This window comes from Myiozetetes cayanensis, unplaced genomic scaffold, assembly GCF_022539395.1.
Source record: "Myiozetetes cayanensis isolate MyiCay16 unplaced genomic scaffold, myiCay2020 scf9, whole genome shotgun sequence".
Classification (NCBI taxonomy): Eukaryota; Metazoa; Chordata; class Aves; order Passeriformes; family Tyrannidae; genus Myiozetetes; species Myiozetetes cayanensis.
The window spans coordinates 32,185,428-32,209,837 of record NW_026088185.1 but is presented as its reverse complement, the minus strand read 5'-3'; the positions used below and the strand labels follow the sequence as shown (position 1 = coordinate 32,209,837).

General features: G+C 40.4%; 2 protein-coding genes across 3 annotated transcripts in view; one reads left to right on the top strand and one right to left on the bottom strand.

The window, feature by feature from the left end:
- ACMSD (aminocarboxymuconate semialdehyde decarboxylase) overlaps window positions 1-4,505 on the bottom strand; it is a 36,017-nt gene extending 31,512 nt beyond the window's left edge. The window contains exon 1 of the mRNA XM_050340448.1: window positions 4,449-4,505. The gene's annotated coding sequence lies outside the window, so the exon portion shown is untranslated. The remainder of the gene's footprint in view (window positions 1-4,448) is intronic.
- A 4,571-nt stretch (window positions 4,506-9,076) lies between these two features.
- The window catches only part of TMEM163 (transmembrane protein 163), a 92,616-nt gene continuing 77,282 nt past the window's right edge, over window positions 9,077-24,410 (top strand). Inside the window, exons 1-2 of one of the 2 annotated variants that reach the window (XM_050340450.1) lie at window positions 9,078-9,604; window positions 14,707-14,826. In XM_050340450.1, coding sequence (XP_050196407.1) covers window positions 9,442-9,604; window positions 14,707-14,826 — 283 coding nt within the window. In that variant the 5' untranslated portion in view covers window positions 9,078-9,441. Of the gene's footprint in view, window positions 9,605-14,706; window positions 14,827-24,410 lie in introns of both variants that reach the window. The other variant, XM_050340451.1, reaches the window with a different exon arrangement.

Here is a 24,410-nt window from a genome sequence, read left to right as displayed (position 1 = left end):
ATGGATTGGGTTGCTGTTAGGTAGAGGTAAGCCAAGTGATTTTTAAGCCACAGTTCTTTCACTCTTGCATAGTCTAAGAGCAAGCACAATAGATAATTTCTTATTTTTTGGATCTTTAGCATGTGTAATTATGGTTGAGCTCATGAATTAACTTGCAGTTAATGCATAATGCCATCTAGTGGGAAAATCAACAAGTCTAGATGCAACAAGTCTGTTTGGACATCCCATGCAATGTGAACCTAAGTAGTATTGCAACCACTTGACAGTTTTAATACTGAATTAAGTTTTGAGCTGAACTATAACTCAATTGGCATGCTCTTGATTTTCTTTCCTAATTAAATTTCATTTAGAGATTTAATTTTTTGGTCCATGGAATTACACAAACCAATAAAGGAGTCAATTCAAAGAACTTTAGTGATACATCAGCCAGAACAACCTGTAATTACTGAGAATTTCAGAATTAATGGTCTTAATCTTCAAAACTATGAGGTCACTTTCCTAGATCTGTAGATAAAATAGGAAACAAAGTGACCAAAAATCAAAGTGATATAAGATAAAAGTAAATAGGCTTGTCATAAAAAGATTGGAGCAGAATAAGGGGCCTAGAGAGACTACTGGCATCAGATAAGTAATATCTGACTCCATTAACTGTCCTTCTAAAATCAACAGGGAAGGAACAATCCAAGAGGGGTAAGTAAGTCATCAGGATTTTACCTTCATAAAAACACAGCACTTGCCCTTTATTGCTGAATTAACCTGCTCTTAGACCCGAATTATCACTTTCTCAAAAAAACCGAACCAAGACAGTGCTATCCAGAGCTAAGTGGGGGAAGTGTAAGTTAAGAAACAAGAAGCCAAAAGTCAGGTCTATTTTATAACTAAATAACAACTACACCCAAGCACTAATAAGCTCTTGCAAGTATTGCCTGATGCAAGAAGTGGCTTGGCTGTTCCAGGAGTTGAGTCTCAAATGAAGGATTTCATGTGGAGAACTTACTGCAGTGAAACTGAGGGGAGTCTGGCATCTACAATGAAAAACAAAGTGCAGTGCTCTTGCTTTTTTTTCCTCATTAGCTGAATTCCAAATGTTATAGGAACAAATTATTTTCCTTGTGACACACACACACACACACACACAAAATCCTGTCTGACCCCCATATGGCTCTTGTTGACTCAGCCTGAAAAGTCATTCTGTGATGTATCTCCTGCTAATAAATTATACATATAATCCAAAATATGACAATGAAGACACTTTGGTACAAAGATAAGACAAAGCCTATGGATAGGTTTTTAATTAAAGAAGCAAGTGGAGAAAACAGGTCCTTTTGGACACCCAAATCCTTCCTGAAGTCATGAAGACTGTAAGACTGTACACCCAACTACACTTTCTGAGCATATTGGAAATTAATTAAACCAGTTGGCTTAATAAAACATATTACTACTATTTACAGATACTGTCTCAGTTTGACTAAATTTATAAGTATAAATATAACCAACTTGTATAGTCCAGTGACAGCTGTATAGTCGGTGGACAAAGCAAAAAATTAATCCAAGTATATAAACCTTACCAGTAAAACAAAAAAATCTTAAAATACACATTTTCTAATAGGAGGAAGTGAAAATTAAGTGAAACTTCTGGGACTGTTGAAGCATCCCTGCCCCCTGACACTGAAAATATGTGTGGTCTTGGTGATGGAGAGGGAGCTGTCTACATTACTACAGGGCTGCCTGCCCCCTGATGACTTCTAGGCATCATTGAAAGCTTTAGACAGAATTTGAAAGAAGCAGAAATTGAATTTTATCATGGTCTGATTAAATTATATGACTGACATCTCCATCTTCCTTTTTGGTTACAGGACAATTTTATTGCAGCAGGGGTTCAAAATTTCACTGACATTTCGAACTTCACCTACAGATGTCTTTTTGAACAACCAGTAAAATTCAGATTTAAAGGCAATTGAAGTTTGAAGTGGGTTTAACACTCTTCATTCTACAGAGAATATTTTTTTCCCAATTTCTTATGCTCCTTTTCCTTGTAAAATTAGCAAATGCTAGTATAATAGTCATGTTCAACTCTATCACTGTTAATACAATGTAAATGTTTTAGTGGGGTTATTAACCACTCATCCTACCCATTCTTCAATAATTCCAGGTCAGACAGCACTCACTATGGATAGACAAATGTCAATATTTATAAAGATCTGTTGCTTTTGTTACTGCTGCACACACAGAGAAAGGTCTGGCTGCAAAACAGGAGAAACTTTTGGCTGTGAATTCCACAAAAAATTGGCTCCCATTTCTTACAAGAAGAATGCCATGAATTATGTGATTGCCTGGCTAAGAGGATGAGAAATAATGATGAGAATAAATAATACAGAAATCTATTAGAACTCTTCTGTATGCTGTTGACATCATTTTTGCCTCTTTCAAAAAATTAGTATCTGAAGAATTCAAATATTTTACTCACAGCATCTTCCATTAAAATGAAATATTCAAACACAAATTGCATGCCAGGACTTAGGAAACTAATTCTGTTTCCTCCAGCAAAAAAACCCAACCAACCAAACAAAAACCCCCCAACAAAATCAATCAGACAAAAAAAAAACCAAAGTGGGTAACAGATTCCACTGGGTACTAGAAGTTTGATGGCCATCAAAACTTAGAAGAGTTTGATTTAAAGTGTCAAACATCTGCTTGAGAAGATGTAAAAAATCCCCCAAAACTGGCACACCTTGAAATGTGTATAGTTTCTTGGTTATGAAGGGTTTATGAAGAGTATGCTTTACAAAATATTCATTTTGGCAGTGGCTATTAGTCTTTTATAAGTGATCATCTTAGCTAAACACTCAGCTACAATTCAGCTGGTATGAGAAAAGGGAAAAACTCTCTTCTCCAATTCACAAAACAATGTGGATTAGCTACTCAAAACAACACATAAATGTTATCATATGAGTTTATCAGACAACTTCCAGAAAAAGTGAGCTGGGGAGTACTTACTTAAATATCAGAGCAGAAGCAAAATAAATATTATTGCTATAGATTAGTAGAAAGGTAATTTCCTCAAATAGTCACACAGGATCTTTTCATAAAAAGACAGCAAGAAAAAAAATATTATTCATTTGCAGATGACACGAAGTGCCAAGGAACAAGACAATAACCCTAATCAGAAATTAGAATTTAAAATATGGGAAGAGAAAAGAAATGTGAGTTGGGTGTTATTCCCCCTAAAACCTATTGTATCTCTCTTCTGACACAGACAAATCCCACAGGTAAATGCAACTAAGTCTCTCTTCTCATTAAATCCCTACCTTACCTTCAAGGTACTGATTATGACTCTTGATTTTTTTTTTTTTTTTAATGCATAAGGTTAAAATTATAAACTATAAATATTTCATGAATGCAGGAGTCGAACCTGACTAGGAAGCAAATGTACATCTACCTTTTCAAACAGCCTTTTTAACAAACCCTAGGTCTGACCTGGTAGGAAAAGTTCTCAGTTAGACAGGTGCATGAAGAGAAATGGGCACTGGCTTTGGCCAGGGGAAGAGTGACCCAACCTGTGTAGGGTAAAAAGAATGGTTTTTGATTTCTGTAGTTCACTTTAATTCCTGTTTAATCATATCAACTTAATGGAATATTGTCTTTTGAAAATGGATGTGAGACAACATGAAGTTAGGCAAATACATTGGAAGTGTCTAGTTGTTAAGATGCTTTTGGGTAGGAATTACAAGTAATTATAAGCAATTGGACAAGTTTATTACAAAATTATATTGACTTGTGCTTTCTATGAATTCCCTAGTTTTTTTTTTCTTTTCTTTGATGCACAAATGAAATCTCAGCTGCTTAAATTTGTGTCATCCATAAGAGTCACCACTGGAGAAGAAAGATCTCTCCACATAACATGGGAAGTAGGAGTAAAAAAGTAAAAAAGAGGAAGATTATTACTTAAGTAACAGGTAGGTGCCTCTTTAAAATAAATGTTCCCTTCCATTCCTATTCAATACTTGTGGATGTTAACAATGAAATAAACCCACTGTCAAATAAGTCAGTTTTACTCACTGATATAAAACCTGGAAACGAAATGTTTTTGGTGATATAGAGAAACAACGTTGCTGGGAATAGAGACATGTAGTCTTGAGTGACTGCATAATTTTTCTCTGAACAAAATGTGGTTTCCCATATTTACACAGCAATTTTGTCTTGAATTAAGAGCAGCTTTTAAAATAGTTGCAAAATGCTCACTGTGAAGAACCTTTTTTGAGATCTTCTGCTCACTTTAACATGATATATTTTGCATTTTATGTTTTTATCCCTCCTTTGTTGCCACAATGGAATGTATCCATTCCTGTGGCTCTTGCTAGCTGTGGCATTTTTTGCAAATATGATCCAGCAACAACATTGCATAGAGGGAAAGTAGGTGCTTATGTGAGGTGTCATCAATTACTTACCAAGGTCACCCCATGCTCTGTTCTCTGGGAATCATATTATAGGCACTTCTTCATAGCCTGAAGGAAAAGATACTGAATTATCATATTCTTCTTTCAAAACAACACCCTGATTATTTTTGACCCAAGTTAATATTCATTCTAAAAATGCCAAGAAGAGAGATGATTTCAATTTAAACCCTATTTAACCCAGTGCAAGAGAAAACCACTAAATGACCTATGTACATTGGATAATAATTTAAGCATGCTCTGCAGTTTAAAAATTAATGTACTTTTGTTGCACTAACACCAACATTATTTTTTATTTTAAATTAAAAAAAAAAAAAGGTGACTAATATTGGGCTGAGAATTATCTAGACTAAGTTAAAAGAACCTGGTATTTTCATCCTGTTGACCACTGAACACGCTGTGTTCAGGACAGAAAAATATGTATCTGCCTCTGCCTAAATGCCATCAAGTAAAATAACAAACAAACAAACAGGGGAAAAACATCCTACAATATGTAGCCTAATTTGTATTTGTTTATAGAAGAAAACTATGGCAGGCAAGAAGAAAACTATGGCAGGAGGTTTTCTATTAAAAGAAACAAATAAGTTCATGAAAACAGGCTGTGAAATACAGAATCTAGAGGTTTTAATCACTGAAGAATCATAATTAATCTATTCATTAGAGAAGAACGTGTCTAAATGGCGAAGAATGATCTGATGCACAGACAGGCACAAAGAGGCAGCTGCAGTGCAAACGGGCAGAGCATTTAAACCCCACAAACACCTACTGGAAGGTGCTGCCTTTGGGAATAGCAGGATAACTCAGTCTCAAACTCTGCTCCTAGAGCAGTAACACTGAAGATGATCTGCAGTGATGACCTGTCCGGGCCGATGGCTGCCTGTCCATTTAGAGCTGGGTGGGTACTGGGCTTGTCTGAGGTGTGTCTCCTGTGGGACTGACTGGGAATGCCGTCACCTCCTGCTGCAGGTGCGTGAAAGGCACAGTGATGAAATAAAAAAAGTGAGCTTTTTTTTTTGAATATCAGCCCTGAAACACCTCATAGACAGGACCAATAAACCATCCTGAGTTTTTAATACTCCCTGATACTGCAATACAACTCCAGAGACAAACACAGTATTTTGTTGCCAAAAAAAGGTAGGTTTATGTTGGGTCTGTATGAAATGTAACCAAAATGAACATTGCCTTGCTCTTGTGCCTTTAAACATTCTAAAACATAATCACGGGGCCAGCTGACCAGCCCTTTCCCAATCTGCAAGAGTGCTCTCCACGTAAGTGCTGCACTTAAGGTGATGGTCAATATGGAACACTGGCTAGCTAATGTCAATGGAATCAAGCAGAATTCCTTCTCAGGAGCCCTTGAGTGCACCACTGTGTTCTGCCAATTCCAGTGAAAACATTCCAGTCAGTAGCCCTAACGAGGAAAGGAAAACCAGAAATTAAAATGTGATTGATATTTTTTGTTTTTTCAATGGAGGAAAGGGAAAGAGGGGAGGAGAGAAAGGGAGGAGAGAAAGGAAAGAAGAGAGGAAAGGAGGAAGGAAGAAAGGAAGGGAGGAAGAAAGGAAGGAGGGAAAAGGACTACTACAAATAACCACAGCAAAACTAGACCACACACAATCCAGATGAAGAAAAGTAAAAGAAGTAATTTTTGTTGTTGCTGGTTGCTGTGGTGCGTGAGACTTGCATCCTATTTGGAATCAACTTTCTCTGAAAGTCAAAATATTATGGAAATTACAGGCAGTTCCAACTGGGAACAAAGTTTTGCAAGTGTGTATTAATTTTGTAGCAGCTGCAGAATACAGGACGATGTAAGGCCAGTTAGATCAAATCCCGAGATATGGCTCTTTTTTTTTTTTAAATTGATTTTGGCTTCTCATTATTCCTATCCAACAAAGGGAGGTTTGAGGGGCTGAGAAATAAAATAATTTAGTAACATAGCTATTAAAGTGAGGCATTTTTCTCTTCATTGCCTACAGGTTTCCTACACAAGAAGTCTGACAGGGCTGGAAAACGGAATGCACCTCTTTAAAAACCCAGCCCTACGTCTTTGGCCAGTGGAATCGAGGTTGAGTGAAAGAGGTGTCACGAGAAGAAGAGGCTGTGCTCGAAACCAGCTTTCAGCTGCTCTGGTGTGGCAGTCTCACCGCTTCTTAGCAGCTCGTTTATATAGATAATGGCCTGAGCTGAAAGGCCCCTCATTGTGGATCTGCTTAATGTTTTGAATTTGTATTTGCTCAAGGCAGTGTATCTCCCTTCTCACACGAGGCCACGTTTGAAAGCACTGAAGAGACTCATTTAAAAGGAACTCTGAGACTCTTTGCAGGCCTCATATTCTTTGCTGTAGCCTGAACACTATAGCATTTACACAAATAGAGACAGCTGCAGTCCTGGCCAGACACAGTTTTATGTAAGAGCAGCAATTGAGGACAACTTAAAAAAAAAAAAAAAAAAAAAAAAAAGTAAAAGAAACACATTACAGCTTAAAACTTGTGCTTTGGTGTTCATAGTTCCTATTTTCCTCTTGACCATTTGGAAACCTACCCCTCTGAACTCCCTTTAAATAAATGGAATTAGGAATCTCCAGGCACTTTACTCTTGTGTTGATTTCTGGAAGTTATAAGAGTACCAAAATAGCTTCGAGAGACTTATAGAAAGGAAGCAGCATCCAATGAGAGTCACTAACCAATTTTTCATTTATGCAAGGAATAGGAAAGTTCTTACTGGAATGGATCAGTTATGGAGATCAGATACGGATTTATCTCCCTAAAAGAGGAAGGATCCTGCAATAATTGCTTTAGGGAGCATTATATCTGTTGCAGCAACTTCAAGGCACTCTTCATGGCATGTACTGGCTGCACTCTGCACGGGAGGATGGATGTCTCCCCAAACAGACTCACCAAAGGTTTCTGTATCCTGCCAGTTCCTGAAAAGGATTGGCCTCCAGTCCCTTGTCTGTGACCAGGTTAAAAACTGGTTCTACTCATTTAAGGATTCTCACTTCACCAATACTTATGACAATCTATTTTTATGGTAAGTAACAAAAGGTAACTATTTTCTACTTTTCATTCACCTCTCACATGCAGTTACATCATCCATCTGCTCTTGTATTTTTCAGGTTCACGGTCACCAGAGCTTAAGAAACAGCCCATAAAAAAAAACACGGTATTTTTTTATGGAGTTACTAGTTTCCAACCCCTCCCAACTCGGCCCAAACCCCTGGACAATACTTCCCTCAAAAGAACTCACGTGTTTTTACTTATGCAGGTGTGAAAGAGCTTTTTTGACATTAACATCAAATAGGCACTTTGTAATCTACTCTCCATTTTCCAAGGGAAAAGAAAATAATTTTGGCATTGCTTATATTCATATTAATGCTCATCCAACTAGAAGAGTGAGAGTGTTGGGATCACAAAGCACGGTAGGATAGCTAAAGGGGAAGGCGAAATTTAGGCAAGAGGCATGAAGACTACCAATACATTTCATATAGTATGTTTGGTAGACTACACACAAAGAAATCATAAGATTGAATGAAAAGGAAACACCAGTCCCTCACACCACAACCTCCATCTCAATTCCACAAGGTTGCCAGAATGCCAATTAGTTTCCAAGCCAGTATTTTATGTGACTTACCATAACAGTTCCTTACATTTACTTTTTTACATAATTAATGGTTTAAAATACAGCTGAAAAGGTTTTGAAGGTTAGTATACAGCTTGAAGAGGTATTTTAAAAAATTAAGACATTTTGGTAGTACTGTTGCACTGACCATTCCCCTACAGGTATTACTAAACTGCTGCAAAACTTTTTTAAGGCTGACATCAGCAAGATTCTTACAATTTATAAAATCATGTCACTGCCATGCTAGCATAAATATTAATTTCCATCTGGCCTTTCTATATTCCTCAGATTTGCTAATTCCTCAAAAGAGATGGGCAACCTGACCTTAATATAACTTAAACAGGGATTATATCCTTATATATCACCCAAGGACCAGGGTTTCAATGCCCAATTGTCTTCTAATATTTTCTAGGCTCAAATCAAAACACGATGCAGTTTCACAATTTATCTGCATGCCAGTAAGCATGAACTGGGAGACTGTGTGCGCACAAAGAAGGCTTTGTTTATTTGCACCTCTCTATCTAGTCATTAGAAACCAGCAGAGAAGCAGCGAGCAGCTCTGGCACAGATCTAGCTGTAAAATTTTACATTTTCAGAAAACACTTCCGTGCACCTAGGGTTTTAGTTTTGCCCCTGTGTTCTTCTAGGAAAGGCAGGTGAGTGAACTGAGAGCAGCCCTTGAACGCCAGCAAGTCTCCAGCTGTAATTCCGTGCATGAGACGGCTGTATGTTCTAGGACAGTTTCAGGCTGATGTTGGTAAAACCAACCGTAAGCGTAACAGCGCTGGGGGGTCTGAGGTGCCAACGTGAGGCGATTCTGCTGTGATCCCGAAAAAGGGCTGTGGCAGAGGGAGAACGAGCAAATCCCCGGCAAGGGGGAGCCGCTTTTTTACCTGCGTGAGGGAGGGCGAGGCGGACGGGGCCTCGCTCCGTAGGGCCCGCACCCGCAGCCCCCGGGAGCGGTGGGAGGACTCCGGGTTTGGACGGTCCCTGGACAGCTCTTCCCCCTAAACCTCCGGAAGGAGGAGGAGGAGGCAGAGCCCTGCATGGCGAGGGGAGGCTGACGAGCCTCCCTCTCTTCCCAAGCCGCTCCCGCCGCCGGAGGAGCTCCCTGGGGCGGGGAGGGGACGGGCAGCACCGGGAGGCGGCACCGCTCCCCCCCTGCCCCTCTCCGCCGCCGGCGCGGGCAGTGATGAGGCGGCCGCGGGGAGCGGAGCAGCCGGAGTTTGTCTGCTGCCTGCCCTCGCCTTCCCTGATGCTCTGAGCCGGAGTCTCCTCCTCTCCCCGGGTTCGCACCCGGGCTGGATGCTCCGCTCTCTTCCCGCTTCGCAGCCAGAGCCGCCGGCCGCTTCCCGCCGCCCCGCAAGAGATGGAGCCGTCCGCTGCCCCCCTGGACACTACCCCGGACCCCGCCATCGTGCAGCCCCCCGGGGCCAGCCCGCCCGTGCCCCCCCGGGAGCAGCAGCAGCAGCAGCAGGAGCAGCTGCGGATCGGGGAGAGCGGGCAGTTCAGCGAGGGGCTGGAGGACAGAGGTGAGCGCCCGTCGTCCATCACCCGCCTCCCTGCGCGCTGCCCTCGGCCGTCACCTCCCCTCCGTCCCGAGGCGCCTGACACCCACCCCGACAGCTCTGCCGACACCCTCCCTGCAGCACCCTCTCGCCTCGCTCTCCTGGACCTGCACCCTCCTCATTTCGCCTCAGCATCCCTGCCCCGGCATCCCTGCCCCAGCATCCCTGCCCGCCCCCTCCCCTTCAGCCCTGGCAGCCCCACAGCGGCTCCAGCCCCACAGCGGCTCCAGCCCCACAGCGGCTCCAGCCCCCCGAGCTGCTCCCTCCAGCCCCACTCTCCTCCTGCCCCACCGCCCCCGGCCGCCCCCCGCTCCCGCACTCACTTCACACCCCCGCGCCGCCCTCGGAGCTTTTCCCCCTTTTAGCTCCCGTGCGAGCGCTCCGCGACAGCTTTGAAGTATTTTTATAAACTCTATTCGTGGCTGTTCCCACCTCGCCCGGAAACTTGCCTGCCTGGCGGGGGAGCGGGTGCCGGCGGCACATGGCTCCACAGGCAGAGCCCGGCCAGGGGCGCGGGGGGCTCCCGGTGTTCCCAGTGGTCCAGGGAGGGCCGGGCAGGGCCAGGCAGGGCCGGAGGTTTCCTCGCCGTGAGCTTCCCTGCCCGGCGGGGTGGTCGCAGCCGCCCCCCAGAGCACGGGCTCATCGGGGCGTTTCTGAGGGGGGTCCGCCCCAGCCAGGCTTGGGGGCTGAAGTCGGGGCACTTGTCTCACGCCTTGTGTCCCTTCCCCCGCCATACATCGCACTTCCACAGAACTCGTTTTTTGTTATTTACCTAAATATCTGACCAGGGGTGGAAAGCTCCCTGCTTCCAGACCGTGTTGCGCGTTAATGCCAAACACACCTATTTCGGACATCTGTTCAGGGTGTGTGAGGCACTCACGTACCTGCCGCCCACAAAGGCAGCTGCCATTTTAACCCACCCTATTGCCCTGCCCTCCACACCGCCTCCAGGCTCCTCTTTCACGGAATTTGTCTCCATTTTTTATTTCATGTTTAGGCTTCCTTTAGCCTCTCTGTTGCCTTTTTTTGTTTGTTTGTTTGTTTTTTTCATTTTGCTTTCAGCACCCCAGATTCCCTTTTGTGTTCTTAGTCTTCATCCATAATCCCTCTACGCGTTACCCCCTCCATCTCCCGTTCTTTCCCCAGCTTTCCAAATGCATGTGCCTGCTCACAAATCCTAGACACAAAGTAGAGAAGTAAGAGGGAAGAGCGGTCACTACCTTAACGACAGGTTTCAGTCATGTCGGGGCTGGGGACAGCCCTTATTCAGGGGGTACCCTCACTGTCACCACCACAGGCAGAGGACAGGCACTGTACCTGGGGACAATTTGAGGCTTCCGTTCCTGTTTTGAATAATGGGAGTGAGGAGTTTTGATTAGGGTTCAAACATGGAAGTTTGATTGCAGAAATTTTGAATTCGTGCCCAGTATGACAGAGATAAAGGTAAAATCTGTCCCTTTTGGTATTAAGGGTAATTCCATAAAACCAGATTGTTTGCTGTACCTACACTATCTTTTTCTATGAGGGAGATGAGACTAAAGCTGCTGATTTTATTTCCTTCTTTGCCTTCATACTCTTCTTATGGCCCTTGCAGTAGCTTTCTTTTAGCCTTTCCTGTAGTCACTGATTCCATGTGCCAGGATAATTCCCAGTCATTGTAGAGGAAAATCTGGTATGCTTTTTGCAGGTTGTCCCTGTTAAAATGTTAACAGTATGTCCTTTTAGGTTGTACTTTTTCTTACGATCCTTTCCAATGATTCATAGCAGATCCAGTTATAGAGATGATGCTTCCATGTTTGCTAAAAATAAAAACTAACCCTAAATTTTGGAACAAGATATTTGCTCTTCAAGAGCCAGATCCAAAATCAATGATAATTTTGTGGATTGTGTCCCTAAATTAACATTCTTAGATGAACAGGTTTTTTTATTAACCTTATCTCTTCCACAAATTCTAGCTTGACATTTTAAAATAATCCCTTAGCCAAATAGAAAAGTACTTCTGGTAAGTCAGCATATGGTAAAGAATATCCTAGAATCACTTCACAAATATGCCAAGCTTGTGTTCTGCAACTGTTAGGCAGGTTTTTTCTCCTTCTGAATTTTTTATGGAAAGAAAATCTGTTAATATATGAAGATACTGAAAGATAAAGTAAAAATCCAGTGGACTCAACCAGTTCATCATCTTTTCTGTACCTTAAGGATATCCCTGTGTTAAAGAAATTAATGGCAATAAAATTGCTCAGTTCGCTAATTTCAGGGCAGAGGCATTTTACTTGTAGGTGCTAGCTTTTTTTCCTTTTTTTTTAATCAATGCAGGTCATACTGAAAGATTATCTTTCAGCCTCCTGTAGATGCCTAAAACTTGCTTTCTTTTGGTCAGTGGAAAAAATATGGAGGTTTACCTTGTGAATTGTGTTGTTGTGTGTAAATTAATGAGCTGTTGTTGCTTCTAAATGATTATCGTGCTATGGGCTTGGTAGTCATGTGAATGAGTTTGTATTTTTCTGTGCCAGCTTTAGGACACTTGTAAGAATTATATGATCTTTCTCAGGGTGGGAAAATGTTAGGTGGAGAAAATTTATTCGAATTATTTTGGCAGGGAAGGGATCACATCCCTGACAGCTAGAATATGCCAGCCATTTTGAGAGACAGAGGGAAACACACACACACACTCTCACACACACACGGCAGAAGAGGTTCGGTTTTATAAAGATCACAGTCTCTGTCATACTGGACACGTGCTTGACATGTGAATAGTGATCAGCAGGGCTACACTAGCTGTGGGGCTTATTATTCATTCCTCAATGTAATTAGGATATAGTTTGATTTTTAAATATCAGCCATTTACGTTGGACTTCTCAGGTAATAATGAGCAGTAGCCCTGAATTATAGGATGTCTTTAAAGAAAGAAACAGGTGAGGTTGTCTGTCGATCTGATATGTGTTTGTTTGAGGTTTGAAATATCAAAATTGGCTAAGAAAACCTGCTTTGCTTTGCACTCCATCAAATTTTGGGCCATTATTTAAAATCCTCAGTTTGAGGAGGGGACAAGAGGGGTGAAGACACAAAATGTGAGAAGATATGTTTTCTCTATGGTTGTGTTAGCAGAAATCTCTCCTATATTTCAAGATATCAAATCACCTCCTATCAGACAGCAATTAAGCTGTGCATTGTTATATATAGTAGCAGAAGATAGGCCAAGCATTGGGGGAAAAAAAAATTTCTTCACACAAATGAAGGCGAGCATGTGAGAAATAGCTGTGCAGTGCTATCCCTGATAGACTCAAACCTCCCAGAGTTGGCATCTGGCAGTTTTCATGTATTAAACAGACAAAGAATGCTCATAATAAGAAACATATCATTTCAATATAGGGCCTGGTGCATGCAAGTTTGCAGGTTCTTTTCCATTCATAGAGGGGGGAGTGTGTAGCACAGAAGTGTGAGAGTATTTTAAATTTTCTAAGAACACGGCACAAGCGTGAAATTCTCAGAGTGGCTTTTTGAACCGCCATAAAGAAACTCTCTCTGCTTTATTGTAATTGAGGTGTAAAAAGCATGAAGAGTTTTCCCAAGGCAGCACGAAGCCCACCAATTATGCTGGGATTAGAACCAGTAATTTTAGCAGACTTCAAGTGGCAGAATAAAATCTGATGGCTCAAATTGTTGCCACCCCTGGACGCCTGCCCCTCTGCTGACACATTGCTGCCCCCAAGGCAGAGATGTCTGATTCAGTTCTGAGTTGATTCCAAAACCATGGCAGTTTTCAGGCAGTATATTAAAGTCAGCTGAAATTAATATCTGTTAAGGTTAATAAACTTGGTTAAACACAGTGTGGATTCAGGAGGACACTGAGAACCTGAGCAGTTGTCCCTGCCTTGAAAGTGCCCATATCCATCAGACAGAAAACTGGGGAGGGTGAGGATAATAACAGCTTCCACTGTTACATTTTGATCTGATGCTGAGTTTGCCAGAGCCCTCGTTCTCAACCCTTAGTCCACCTAAAGAGAGTTGTGCTATTAAACCAGTGTCCCAGTTCAGTGCCTGCAAGTGCAGGCAAATCTCTTTGAAAAGTGCTCATCATCTGAGAGGAACCACCCACATCTTCTGGAGTAATTCATTAAGAAGTTTAAAGCCATCAGGTGTTCTCTCTCATCGGTTAAGCAGATTTGAGCTGGAACATGCTGGTGAAAAAGAATGTATGTTTTAAATGAGCTGAATACGTTAAGCATAAAAGAATCAGAATGGGATATTCAGAAGGCAAATATCTGAAGACTGCATGCATCTTAGAAGTGGCTTAAGATTCAGACTGAGAGAATAAAAACCAGAAAATGCTGTTAATTTTTTTTTTAACCTGCATTCTCTGTGATTTAAAAGACCAGTAGACAAAAGACTTTCACAAATTAAAATAATCAAAGAAGAGAGAAAGCAACTGCATTCCCTTGTGTTTAACAGACTTCTGTACTGATTGCAGTAAGGACAGAATCGGTTCTCTTAATTCCTGATGGGAATTTGTTCTTACCTCAAATGAAGGACAATTCAAGATGTTTTTTCAGCTGCAGTACCTTTCTGTCTAAGGCTTGCCTGCTTTTACTTCCATGCACAATCTGTGCAGTATATCCCTGTGCATCAGGAGGTTATTCCACAGAGACTGGGCAGCACGAGTTTCTGCCCTGTGTTAATTATATCCAGGATCCTGGAGTTCTGATGCAAGTTTTGATCTGAATGAGCACAGGACTGAGCCATTTCTTGTGTAGATGCACAGGTGGAAAACGTAAGTGGTGTGAATTTCTGTAACTGCCCTACCACTGCAGCCCTCTTTTCAAGTGACTGATTTGTGGGTCTTTCTGTGTGAAATCAAAACAGCCTGAGTGTGCTCTTCTTGCTTACTCACATGTTTCTGGTGGCCTCAAGCACTCAACCTTAACAATGTGAGCAGGATTTGATTCTGTATTGCTTCTATATGTAATATGGAATGTAAATGTGTGATCTAGGGCTGAACTAACACAGCTGTGTTTTTTAAAAGGAGCAATGTATTGTTCATACCCTCTTTGCTTATTGCTTGTCAGGTTTACTAGAAAGCAGTACAAGGCTAAAACCTCATGAAGCTCAAAGCTACAGAAAGAAGGCATTGTGGGTTTCCTGGGTCTCCATTATTGTCACACTGGCTCTTGCAGTGGCTGCTTTCAGTGAGTATTGGGAATATTTTAAATCTTCACACCTCTGCCTTTTTGTTTTTCTTTTGGTCTCACAATTTCTCTCTTTGTGGAAGCTTTCTCATGTTTTTTTCTTTGCAGCTGCTAAAGAGGTTTCTCTCTAGACTGCTTGTGTCTGCATGGTGCTTATAAATTAGTAAAACTGTTGGCTTTTTTCTGCAGAGTATAGGGCTGTTGAAGGTCGGAGATAGAAACAGGAGACATTGCTTCCTGCTAGCATTTATGCATGTGGAACTGTTCATTTTGGAGAATAGTATAAAAACTCATTATGCAGTGGGCTGCTTTTAACTAAAGGGGTCAAATATGACAAGTCTTAATCCACTTGGGATTTTTAGTGGAAATGCTATAAAAATAATAGTGAATTGTAAGGGAGAAACATAAAATTTATCTGTGTTACACTGACAGACATCCCAAGACAAGACTAACCTGAAAGAGAAATCCCAGTTTCTTTTTTAGACCACTGTTTTTCTAAAAGTTTCAAGGCATTTTTTCTAGTTTGCCTTTACACAAAGAATTTGAGTGGGAAAAAACCCAAACCAAAGCCATGTGGAGAAAAATGAAATATATTACTTATATATATATAAATATATATATATTATATCTATAAAAATATATATACTTTTATAATACTATTATTTATTCAAAACAGGAAAAAAAAGCAACCTTGTGTAAATATATATTTTAGTTCAATGCCAGTTTGTAAAATACAAGTTATTCTATCTTGGTTAATTAAGCAACACATTAAGACAAAAGGAAGCGTGGAATCTGGAAAAAAATCTTTGCAGTGGCACATCCTCTGTTTGAAAGAAGGAAAAATCAGAAGTGACTGAATTTATGTGTTTATATAAACAAAAGGAAAGCTCTGTCTAGGAGCGATCAAAGAAGTCTCAAAACATCAATCTCAAGCTTGATAAAGACCGACTTGCATAATTTTTCCTTTTTTTTCTTTTGAAGTCACAGCAGCATGTCTTTTATTATTCTAATCTGCATTGTCTGACCTGCTGCTGGAAGTTGGTGTCAGCTCCCAGGAGAGGTTATTAAAAGCTGACCAAATGGTCTCTGAAAACTCAACATATATTACTCAGAGCAATTTGTACAGAGACACAGGTACAGTCACTTGATTCAAAGATAAGCAAAAAGAGAAGGAACACTTAAAAGAAGAATCTGACACTGTAAAGAATTGTAATGTTAAAAAGAGAGCTAAACAAGTATCCATTGTCTTCTGCTTCATGAAAAGACAGTAGTCTGTCTTTGCTACTGAAGCAACACAAAAGTAAGTACAGTGTTACATAATAACTTTGTTTCCTATTAACGCTGTAGTTTTGGGGAATATTGTGAAACAGCTTAGTTTTATTTTACATTTTCATTTGTCAGGGTTGCAAGACATTAGTGCAACACAGATAACTAAAGCTCTTAGTTTCTTTTAAGAGGACCTTTTAAAATGTTTTGTAAGATTAGTTAGGAATTTCAGAAATTTCCTAAAAGCTTTTATTTTTTTCTTTTTATTTTTCTTTTCTTTCCCCTCCGCCCCAACCCCCTCCTTATTTTTGTAACTGTTGGTGTTTAGAGAAAAAAAAAACCAAACAAACAACAGCAAAGAATGTAGTCCCTGCCTGGATATACTGTGGTTGCATGCTCAGCTGGAGGGGATTGGCATTGAAATCAGCTGTTAGTAGTAGACTAATTATGATGTTTTTGGAATGTATCTTTTCCCATGGTAGAAGCCTAATTTATGATGCCTAGAAGAGGAATCAGCTCACAGATATATATTGAATCTGTATGGAATCTTTTAATAGGCAGTTGACAGTTAACTTACATGCCACAAAAGCATTGCCAGGGCTTTTCATGTGTGTATTATTAAAAATTTTTAACCTTTGAGGAAAACACAGTGGCTCTTCTAGAAACACTTTGCTCCCCCATGCAAATTCAGAAGTTCTGCTCAGTTTATCATCTCACACTGGCTGCTCTCTTCCTCTCTGCTGTCCTTTTAGCAGGTTCCTCTAGCCAGTCCATGGTTGGGAGAGGTGCCAGGTGACCAGAGTTTGCTGCCTGTTTGATATAAGTGACTGGTTGTCACTTTGGGGTGTCTGACACCGACAATTCTTTGCAAACACCTGCTATTTAAGGCATCCTGTTTCCGTTTTACCTCTTGTCTGTGATGGTGAAGTGTTGGCAATACAGTCCTGATATTCCATTTCAGTGAAAAATGGAACTAGCTAATAGTTGGGCTACATGGACTGTATTCTCACTACTCCTTCTGACTCCTCTATAAATTCTCTTCCTGCAAATTTAAGTTTTATCCTCTTACTGGCTTCAAAATTCTTTCTTGCAAGTGTATCTCGTGGTGCTGCTTTTGCAGCACATAATACAGTAAAGATACCAGGCCAGGGAACTGATGTTATTTGAGAACTGCAGTTGAAGAAAGGGAGGACATGAAAGGTAAGAAAAATACCAAGGGGAGCGATGCCCAGGTAGGGAAGTGGTTCAGGAGCCTGCTCTTCCAACCAAGTGTTTGTAACTAGACTGCATTTCCTTTTTTTTTTATGGTCTGCTCACCACCCTTCCTTTCAAGACTAGTCTAGTTGCTTCCAACACTATGCTTTTCCATCACTAGAGTAAGCTGGAATGGTTGATCTACAGCAAATAAGGCTTGAGATCACAGAATAATAGAATGCTAAGGTTGGGAAAGACCCCTAAGATCATTGAGTCCAACTGTTAACCCAGCACTGCCACCTTCACCACTAAACCATGTCCCATACTTTGCTACAAAACAGGTGTATGGTACGTGTTCTCTCTGGGATGGGGTGTTTTATGGCCTGAAACACCAGAATATAGGAGTTTAAATGCTTATCTATAGATCAAACTGGGTCTGGAAAGCTCAGCTAGGCTAGGCTGGATATGGAGCAAAAGGAGTGCTCAAGGGAAAGTGAAGTTGTCATCTTTCATTCACTAATGTTGAGGACTTGCACCAGCCATGAAATCAGCGTTTCCCTTTAGCTAAAAGAAGAGATCTCTTACCCTCAGGTACTTAATGAACTTAACTTTACTACAGAAGTGCTGTACTTGTAAAAGACCCTTTGGCAGTTTCGGCTGCTGTGTCTAACACAGCTCCTGCACTGTGGTGATCAGTTGGTCTCACTGGCTTTGGATGCTGTTGAAGGTGCTGTTCTCCAGCATGTAGTTGCATAAGGCTTCAATAAAATCTCTACAGACTTAAAATTATAAAGTCCTTGAGGTCAGTGGAACCCTGTGGTATTTATTGTCTTTAATGGCTGAAAGTTAGGTGCTCTCAGAATCTTCTGACATTGTTTTTTTGTGCAATAATGTTATGATCAAATGTTAATCTATGCCTGGTGAATAAAATAATTTTGCTCTTCGTTTCGATGCTGCCTGAAAAATGCGTGCTTGTAGAATTCTCATCAAGAGTGGATTTACATTGTCATAAATATATAGTAATAAACTGTCTGAGCAGGATAAAAATTATTGAAATGAATATTAGATTATTCCGTAGCACTCCAAGTAAGTACCGGAATAATAATTTTAATATAATTGTTTCTGGTTTACTATAATATAAAAAAAAGAATGATAACATAACATGAACATCTTTCCTTTTTTTTTCAGTTTGTGTCTGTGTAGTATAAGGTTGCAGTGATTTCATAATGACAACTATAACTTCTCTCTGTAGCTGCAGTATTAAAGGTTCTTACTAGCCCAGTTTCAGAATCACAATTGAGGATGAGGTACTATTGCAGGTGGAATGGGACTCTGGTCTTTTGAAACCCCTTATCCTTATTTTCTTGATGTTTATGTTACTAAAACATAATTTTGAAGAATATACAAATATAGCTGTTGCAGTTGCAGTTCAGTTTCTGCCCAAGCAGCTGATCTCTGATAATATTGTCAAAGCAGAGAACAAACTCACTGTCTGCTGGTTTTTGTCCTACGTAGAGTTGATTCACCCAAAGCAGTGTGTTCCTTCATCTTCCTTATTGGATTAGCTGAAATGGTTTCACGGTGAATGGAGTAGCCAGATCAATATATCAAAACAATGTATAGGCCACAATTCTGCACTAAAAGCTCTCTTTGTAGCTGGAGAAGATTTCGAATGTGTGCCTTTGTAAATGTGGGCTTTGTCCAGGGCTTGCAGAACAGCCCTTCCCAGTGTGGTCAGGGCAGGCCCTGCGTACTGATCATCCCGGGGAGTGGCACTGGGATGCTGGCAAAGTGCTGGGGAAGAAGCAGAAGGCTGTCAAACTTATCTTCAGGCTTGCTTTAGAGATCACTGCTTTTAGATCACCACAGGCATGGTTAAAGTATAGAAATAACTGAAAGCTCGAGTGTATTAGTCTGTACAGGATCTCAGGTGGAAACTTGGTATGTACAGTTCTGTAGGTAGAAGTATTAGCTATTACAGGATTAGTTATTGGGCCATGGGTAAGATATCACCAGTAAATGCAAAGACACTGACATTCTGGTTTTGTATACAAAATCATTTGTGTTTCAGAATTAGTTGCTAAAAATTTATTATTAGAATGAACTTTCACATACTGAGATTAGAGAGGTATTTGTTTGAAATGTATGGTCCACAGGCTTAAAAAATTCGGGGTAGGTCTTACTTTCAGAGTAAGACTTCATGCTAATTCAGATTCTAAGACAGATTTAGAAAGTGGCTCCAGGTCCACTTTCTTCGATGGAATGCCATTGAGTCATAAAGTCTCCTTTGGGTTAGCTGTAGGACATGACTGCTGGTTTTCCTCCACTGTTATGCTACTCTGGTGCATGCAAATGAAGTTCCACGGGACAAATATTGAGCAATCAAAGGTGTCACTCTCTGGATGCTCACATGGGACGTATTGATGTAATCTGTCACTCCTCATCTCAGACTTACTGCTTAGACAGCTGAGATGGGGAGTGACTATATTAATTTATTGATGAATATATCATTTTCTCAGTGACCCATTCCTATTCTGGCTTGAAAAATTAAATATAAGTGGGTTTTCCCTTATGTTTGCACAGTACTCAGTATATCCTGGGCACAGCTGTGAATCATAATAATGCTACTAATAAAAAATGTGGGGGAAGGCTCATGGATCTGAGGCTCTCTAGTTGGGATATTCACTTCAGTATTCTTTAAAGGTCACAGAATTTCTGACAAATGATGGGCATTCAGCACTCAGGCCAGGTTTAGAGTGTCTCAACTGGGTACTAAACAGAGCTCTGCAGGATCACTGGCCATATGAAAAGTCTTGGTCTTTGTGTTTTGTCTTCCAGGAACTCTACAGAATTGCATTTCTCACTCCTGAAAACCTGGCAGTTGTTGTTCTCTTTTTTCTTTTTTTTTTTTTTCGTAGAGCACATTACATTTATTCAGAAAGTTACATTTCAAGTCACAATACCATGCAGACACCTAGAAATAAGCAAAGACTAAATACAGAATAGAACTGCTGTGTGATAGTATGCAGATCCCTCACTTTGCATATTTTTCAGGGCATTTAATTACATCAGTTGCAAAAAGACAGATGCTTCAGGGCTGTAGTCTCTCAGAAGCATTAATGAAATATGGAACTTAAATTCCCAAGGTAGAGTTCTGATATTGGTGGCACTTGTGCTTCCCTGTCATCTTCATTAGAGCTGCATCACTAGAATCAAAATTAGAGTTTGGTCCTAACCATGTTACACACAAGATCTGAAGGACAAAAAAATCCATTTCCTGGGCAGCACTGGCAGCAGATAGCCTTTTGTATAGGTCAGTCTGTACTTAATAACAGCAAAATGCAATTTTCATTCACTGGAAATGAAATAAGAGACCAGTAAGGGCCTGTCTAACTTTTTTTTTTTTTTTTTCAGACATAACAAAACTCTAAGTGACTTTCTTGGGAGGAGAAAATAGCATATGGATGTCAAGTTCAAGACTGATAGCTGTTGAACAGAAGTGTAGGTCTAAAATCTGCAGTGCTTCACACTTCATGAAATCTTTTCCTTAGTTGGCAGGAAAAATGATGGTAGAAGTCTGTGAAATCTAGAACAGGCTATACAATGATATAATGTATTTGAAAAGTAAACAATTAAAAAATTGTTGTTGTGGTGGGTTTGTGTTTAAGTGCCACCCTTTAAAACACAGTAGCCTGTTGTATTTTTGCATTAAGAAACTGCAGTTTAACCATTCCTTGTGCTGAGTACTTATTCCTTTCTCATGAGAGAAGATCATCCCCAAAGAGATTTGAAATTAAACCAGGATGCTGATATTGAGGGAAAATTAGCACTATAACATCATTACATGAAGAATGAGAAACAGGCAAGTATGTTAAGTCTGGGCTATTCGGTGTAATAGTCACAATCACAGTTCTTCCCTTTGTTGTTTTATTTTTCCTTTCTGAGATTTTGTTGGGGTTTATTTTGTGTGCAAGAGTCTGAAATAAATCTGTGCAATAACTAGACCAGTAAGAAGAGTAACATCCTTGAAATGGATTAACATTTATGCTATGCTCCATAATTTATACCATATATATAATGTACATATTCTGATAGATATTATATTTATTTTATAGCAGGAAGTTTTAGATGCTTGAAATCAGGTCTTCAGTTTTGCCATCAGGTCTCAGCCAGGATTCTGTTAAAAGCAACTCTTTGTTTGATGGTTCAGAGGTTCCAGCTATGAGAATACAGTTGAGTAACAGGATGTGATGTACAAATAAGTAATCTAAATAACTAGGCATTGTTAAATAATTGGATGGATGTCATGGATCCTGCTCATATCCCTGAGAGAATTGTACTGTGCCATTAGAGACAGATGCTGTTAGAGGGTGAATTTTTCATATGGGAAAAGAATTGAACATTTAACAAGGAGGGTTTAAGGCACCCCAACTGGTGATAACTGGAGGGTGTGGGAATGATGTGCCCCACAGCCATCCCCAGCTTGTAGTGGATGAAAAATGTGTTTCTTGACTAAAAGTAGACAGAAATAATTGGAAAAAATTAGTAATATTAGGTATATTGCATGTGATGGCTATCAGTTGTTGTCAATAAAAAACTTTTTGACTTTTTATGTATAAAATGGAATATAAATGATTTTCTAGTACAAGTCTCAATTGTTGTTTTTGCTGTATTTGCTATATCACAGAAATAAGTGGTTGTCCAGCTGCCCTTTGCAGTGATGGGGAACCATCACTGCAGTCTTGTAAGTCAGATGTATTTTCCATCAGTCACTGAGGTGTCAGTTCTGCAAGCAGTACCTCAGCTGTTGCAGGGTTGTGCAAAGGTACGAATGTGTTCAGAGGTTTCTGATACATCAGTGGAGTTGGATTTTCATAGTTCATGAGGTATTTTATCTGCTCTCCCAACTTAAAAATGTGCTTCTTTGCTTATTGACAAAGGTGAAGCTGTACTCCTTTGTATCTGGAGCTGGAAATCAAGATTAATGAGAGAAAATGCCTGTTCAATATTCATTGTATGGTATCATTTTACTGTTTGAAGTTTGTGAGGGTGTAAAGCACTGAATTTTTAGCAGTGAAACTAATGAAAATCAGAACACAGCTTTCTCCTCCTTAAGTTTCCTTTGCTTCTGCCACAAATTTTAACCTCTTCATGCCTTTTAACTTAGCAGACGCTAAAATGTAAACAAAATGTAAACTCAAACCTGATTTGATTTTTTAATAACATTCATAACCTTTGTTTAGTGGGAGGTTGATAGTGCTTGGTGTTTCCTTCTTGGAACTTCTTCTCTGTGATTTTTCAGTAACAGTGTTTGAGTTCCTTTCACTGAAAGTTGGAACTCGCTACATTTTAATACTTTTTCAGTACAGGATTTTATTTGCAGATGACTCACCTCGTTTTGGTAGGAGAACCAAACTGCACTGTAGGAGAAGTTAGTAAAATAATCCCATAAGCAATACCTGCTTCTTTCAGTGCACTCCAGCTCCCAGCAGCTCTGTCCCTTGGTGCAGCAGAACGTGGGTTGGGTGACACACGTGCTTCCCTGTGTCAGCTCTGCTGCTGCCTGAGGAACGGGAACACCAGGGACACTGTGGGGATGTACAGAGTGGTCACAGAGAAAAGCCACTGTAACAGAGGGTGGTGTGTGAAGAGGTGGCACTGCTGCTCCTGAGCTCAATAACCCAGTGTGAACTGATGGACACTTCGGGTTCTGAAAATGCAAGAGCATAAATCTGATGTCCTGGGTGCTTCTATCTTTTTACATGCTGTGACACTTTTTGAAGAAAGGGATATTCATGTAGACCTTGTGAAAAAATCCAGTTTGATGAAATGATTTGCTGTTTCCTATGAAAAAATTAGTATTTAGCTTTGTAGGTGATAAACTCCACTGAAACCTGATTATGCTGTGTTAAGCAACTGTGCTTGTCCACTGCAGGTCTGGGCATTTCTGGCACACAGAAAAATGATGTGTGTGTGGTTTGATCAACCCATCACTGTAACTTAGCAAAAATATTGCACGAACATTAGCCTAAATTAAAAATAGGTGAAAATACTGTGGGGTTGGGTTGGTTGGTGGGGTTGGTGTTTTGTTTTGCATTTTCATGGAGGAGGTAGCACTTGGAATAAGGGTTTAACAGTTGTCCTCATCTCATTATAGACTTTGATAACCTGTCAAGCAACTGTAGTGTCAGTTGGTCAAGTCTTTTGGGTTGAAGGATTGGAAAACTTTGATGTATTGTATTAAAAGGATAGTACAACCTGGTCAAATTAGCTTTATTCAAAAAAGGATTATCATAGTCTTTGGTAGAGACTGAATCCAGAAGTCTGGAGATTGGGAAAGACAACTTTTAACGGACGTTAACCTTCATTTGCAAACCAGTCTTCTCCAGCTCTTTATAGAGCTCCTACCTATCTCTTCTGACTTTCATGACCTGTTATTGCTCTTTTCTCCTCTGAATGTGCAGAGAAAGGGACAGATAAGCTTGTCTTCAGAGTTCAGAAGATGCAGATTAGTCAGTGCTTAGTCAAAGAGGAGTGACCAGAAATAACCAGCTGGTATTTTGCTAGACAGAAAAACTGCAGAGGAAGTGGGATAGTCTGGCAGATGCCATAAAAATAGGTAGACGAGAAGCATCTGCCTTCCAGGAACTGTTGCAGAATAAATGGCTTCTGGCACTTGCACCACCAACTCTCCTTTCTGGAGAGATCTCTGGGCCATTTTTGTGCTAGGTGTGATGCTGAGAACATGAGTGAGATCAGCTGCAGAACAGGATCCTTGGCTGAATCCTAAATGAAGCTTTCTCATCAGATATGAGGATTGTTTGTCTTCTGCTATTAAAGATTATGCATCAAGGAACTGTTAAGTACAAGGTATCTTTCCAATATATCAAGGTGAAGAAAATACACATCTAAGTGAGTTGTCCACAGATCACATTCTTTAATGAAACATTTCAGTGGCCAAAGAATGGCAGTATTTCCCCAGGCTCCGGAAAGAAGAACCTCAAATTTTAGAAGAAAGATTTATTTTCGTTCAGTGGGAGATTTAATAGAATGGAAATGCATCCTGCAGTGTCAGCTGGAATGTATAGCTGGGGGAAATAAAGGTGGCTCCATGCATGCCCATT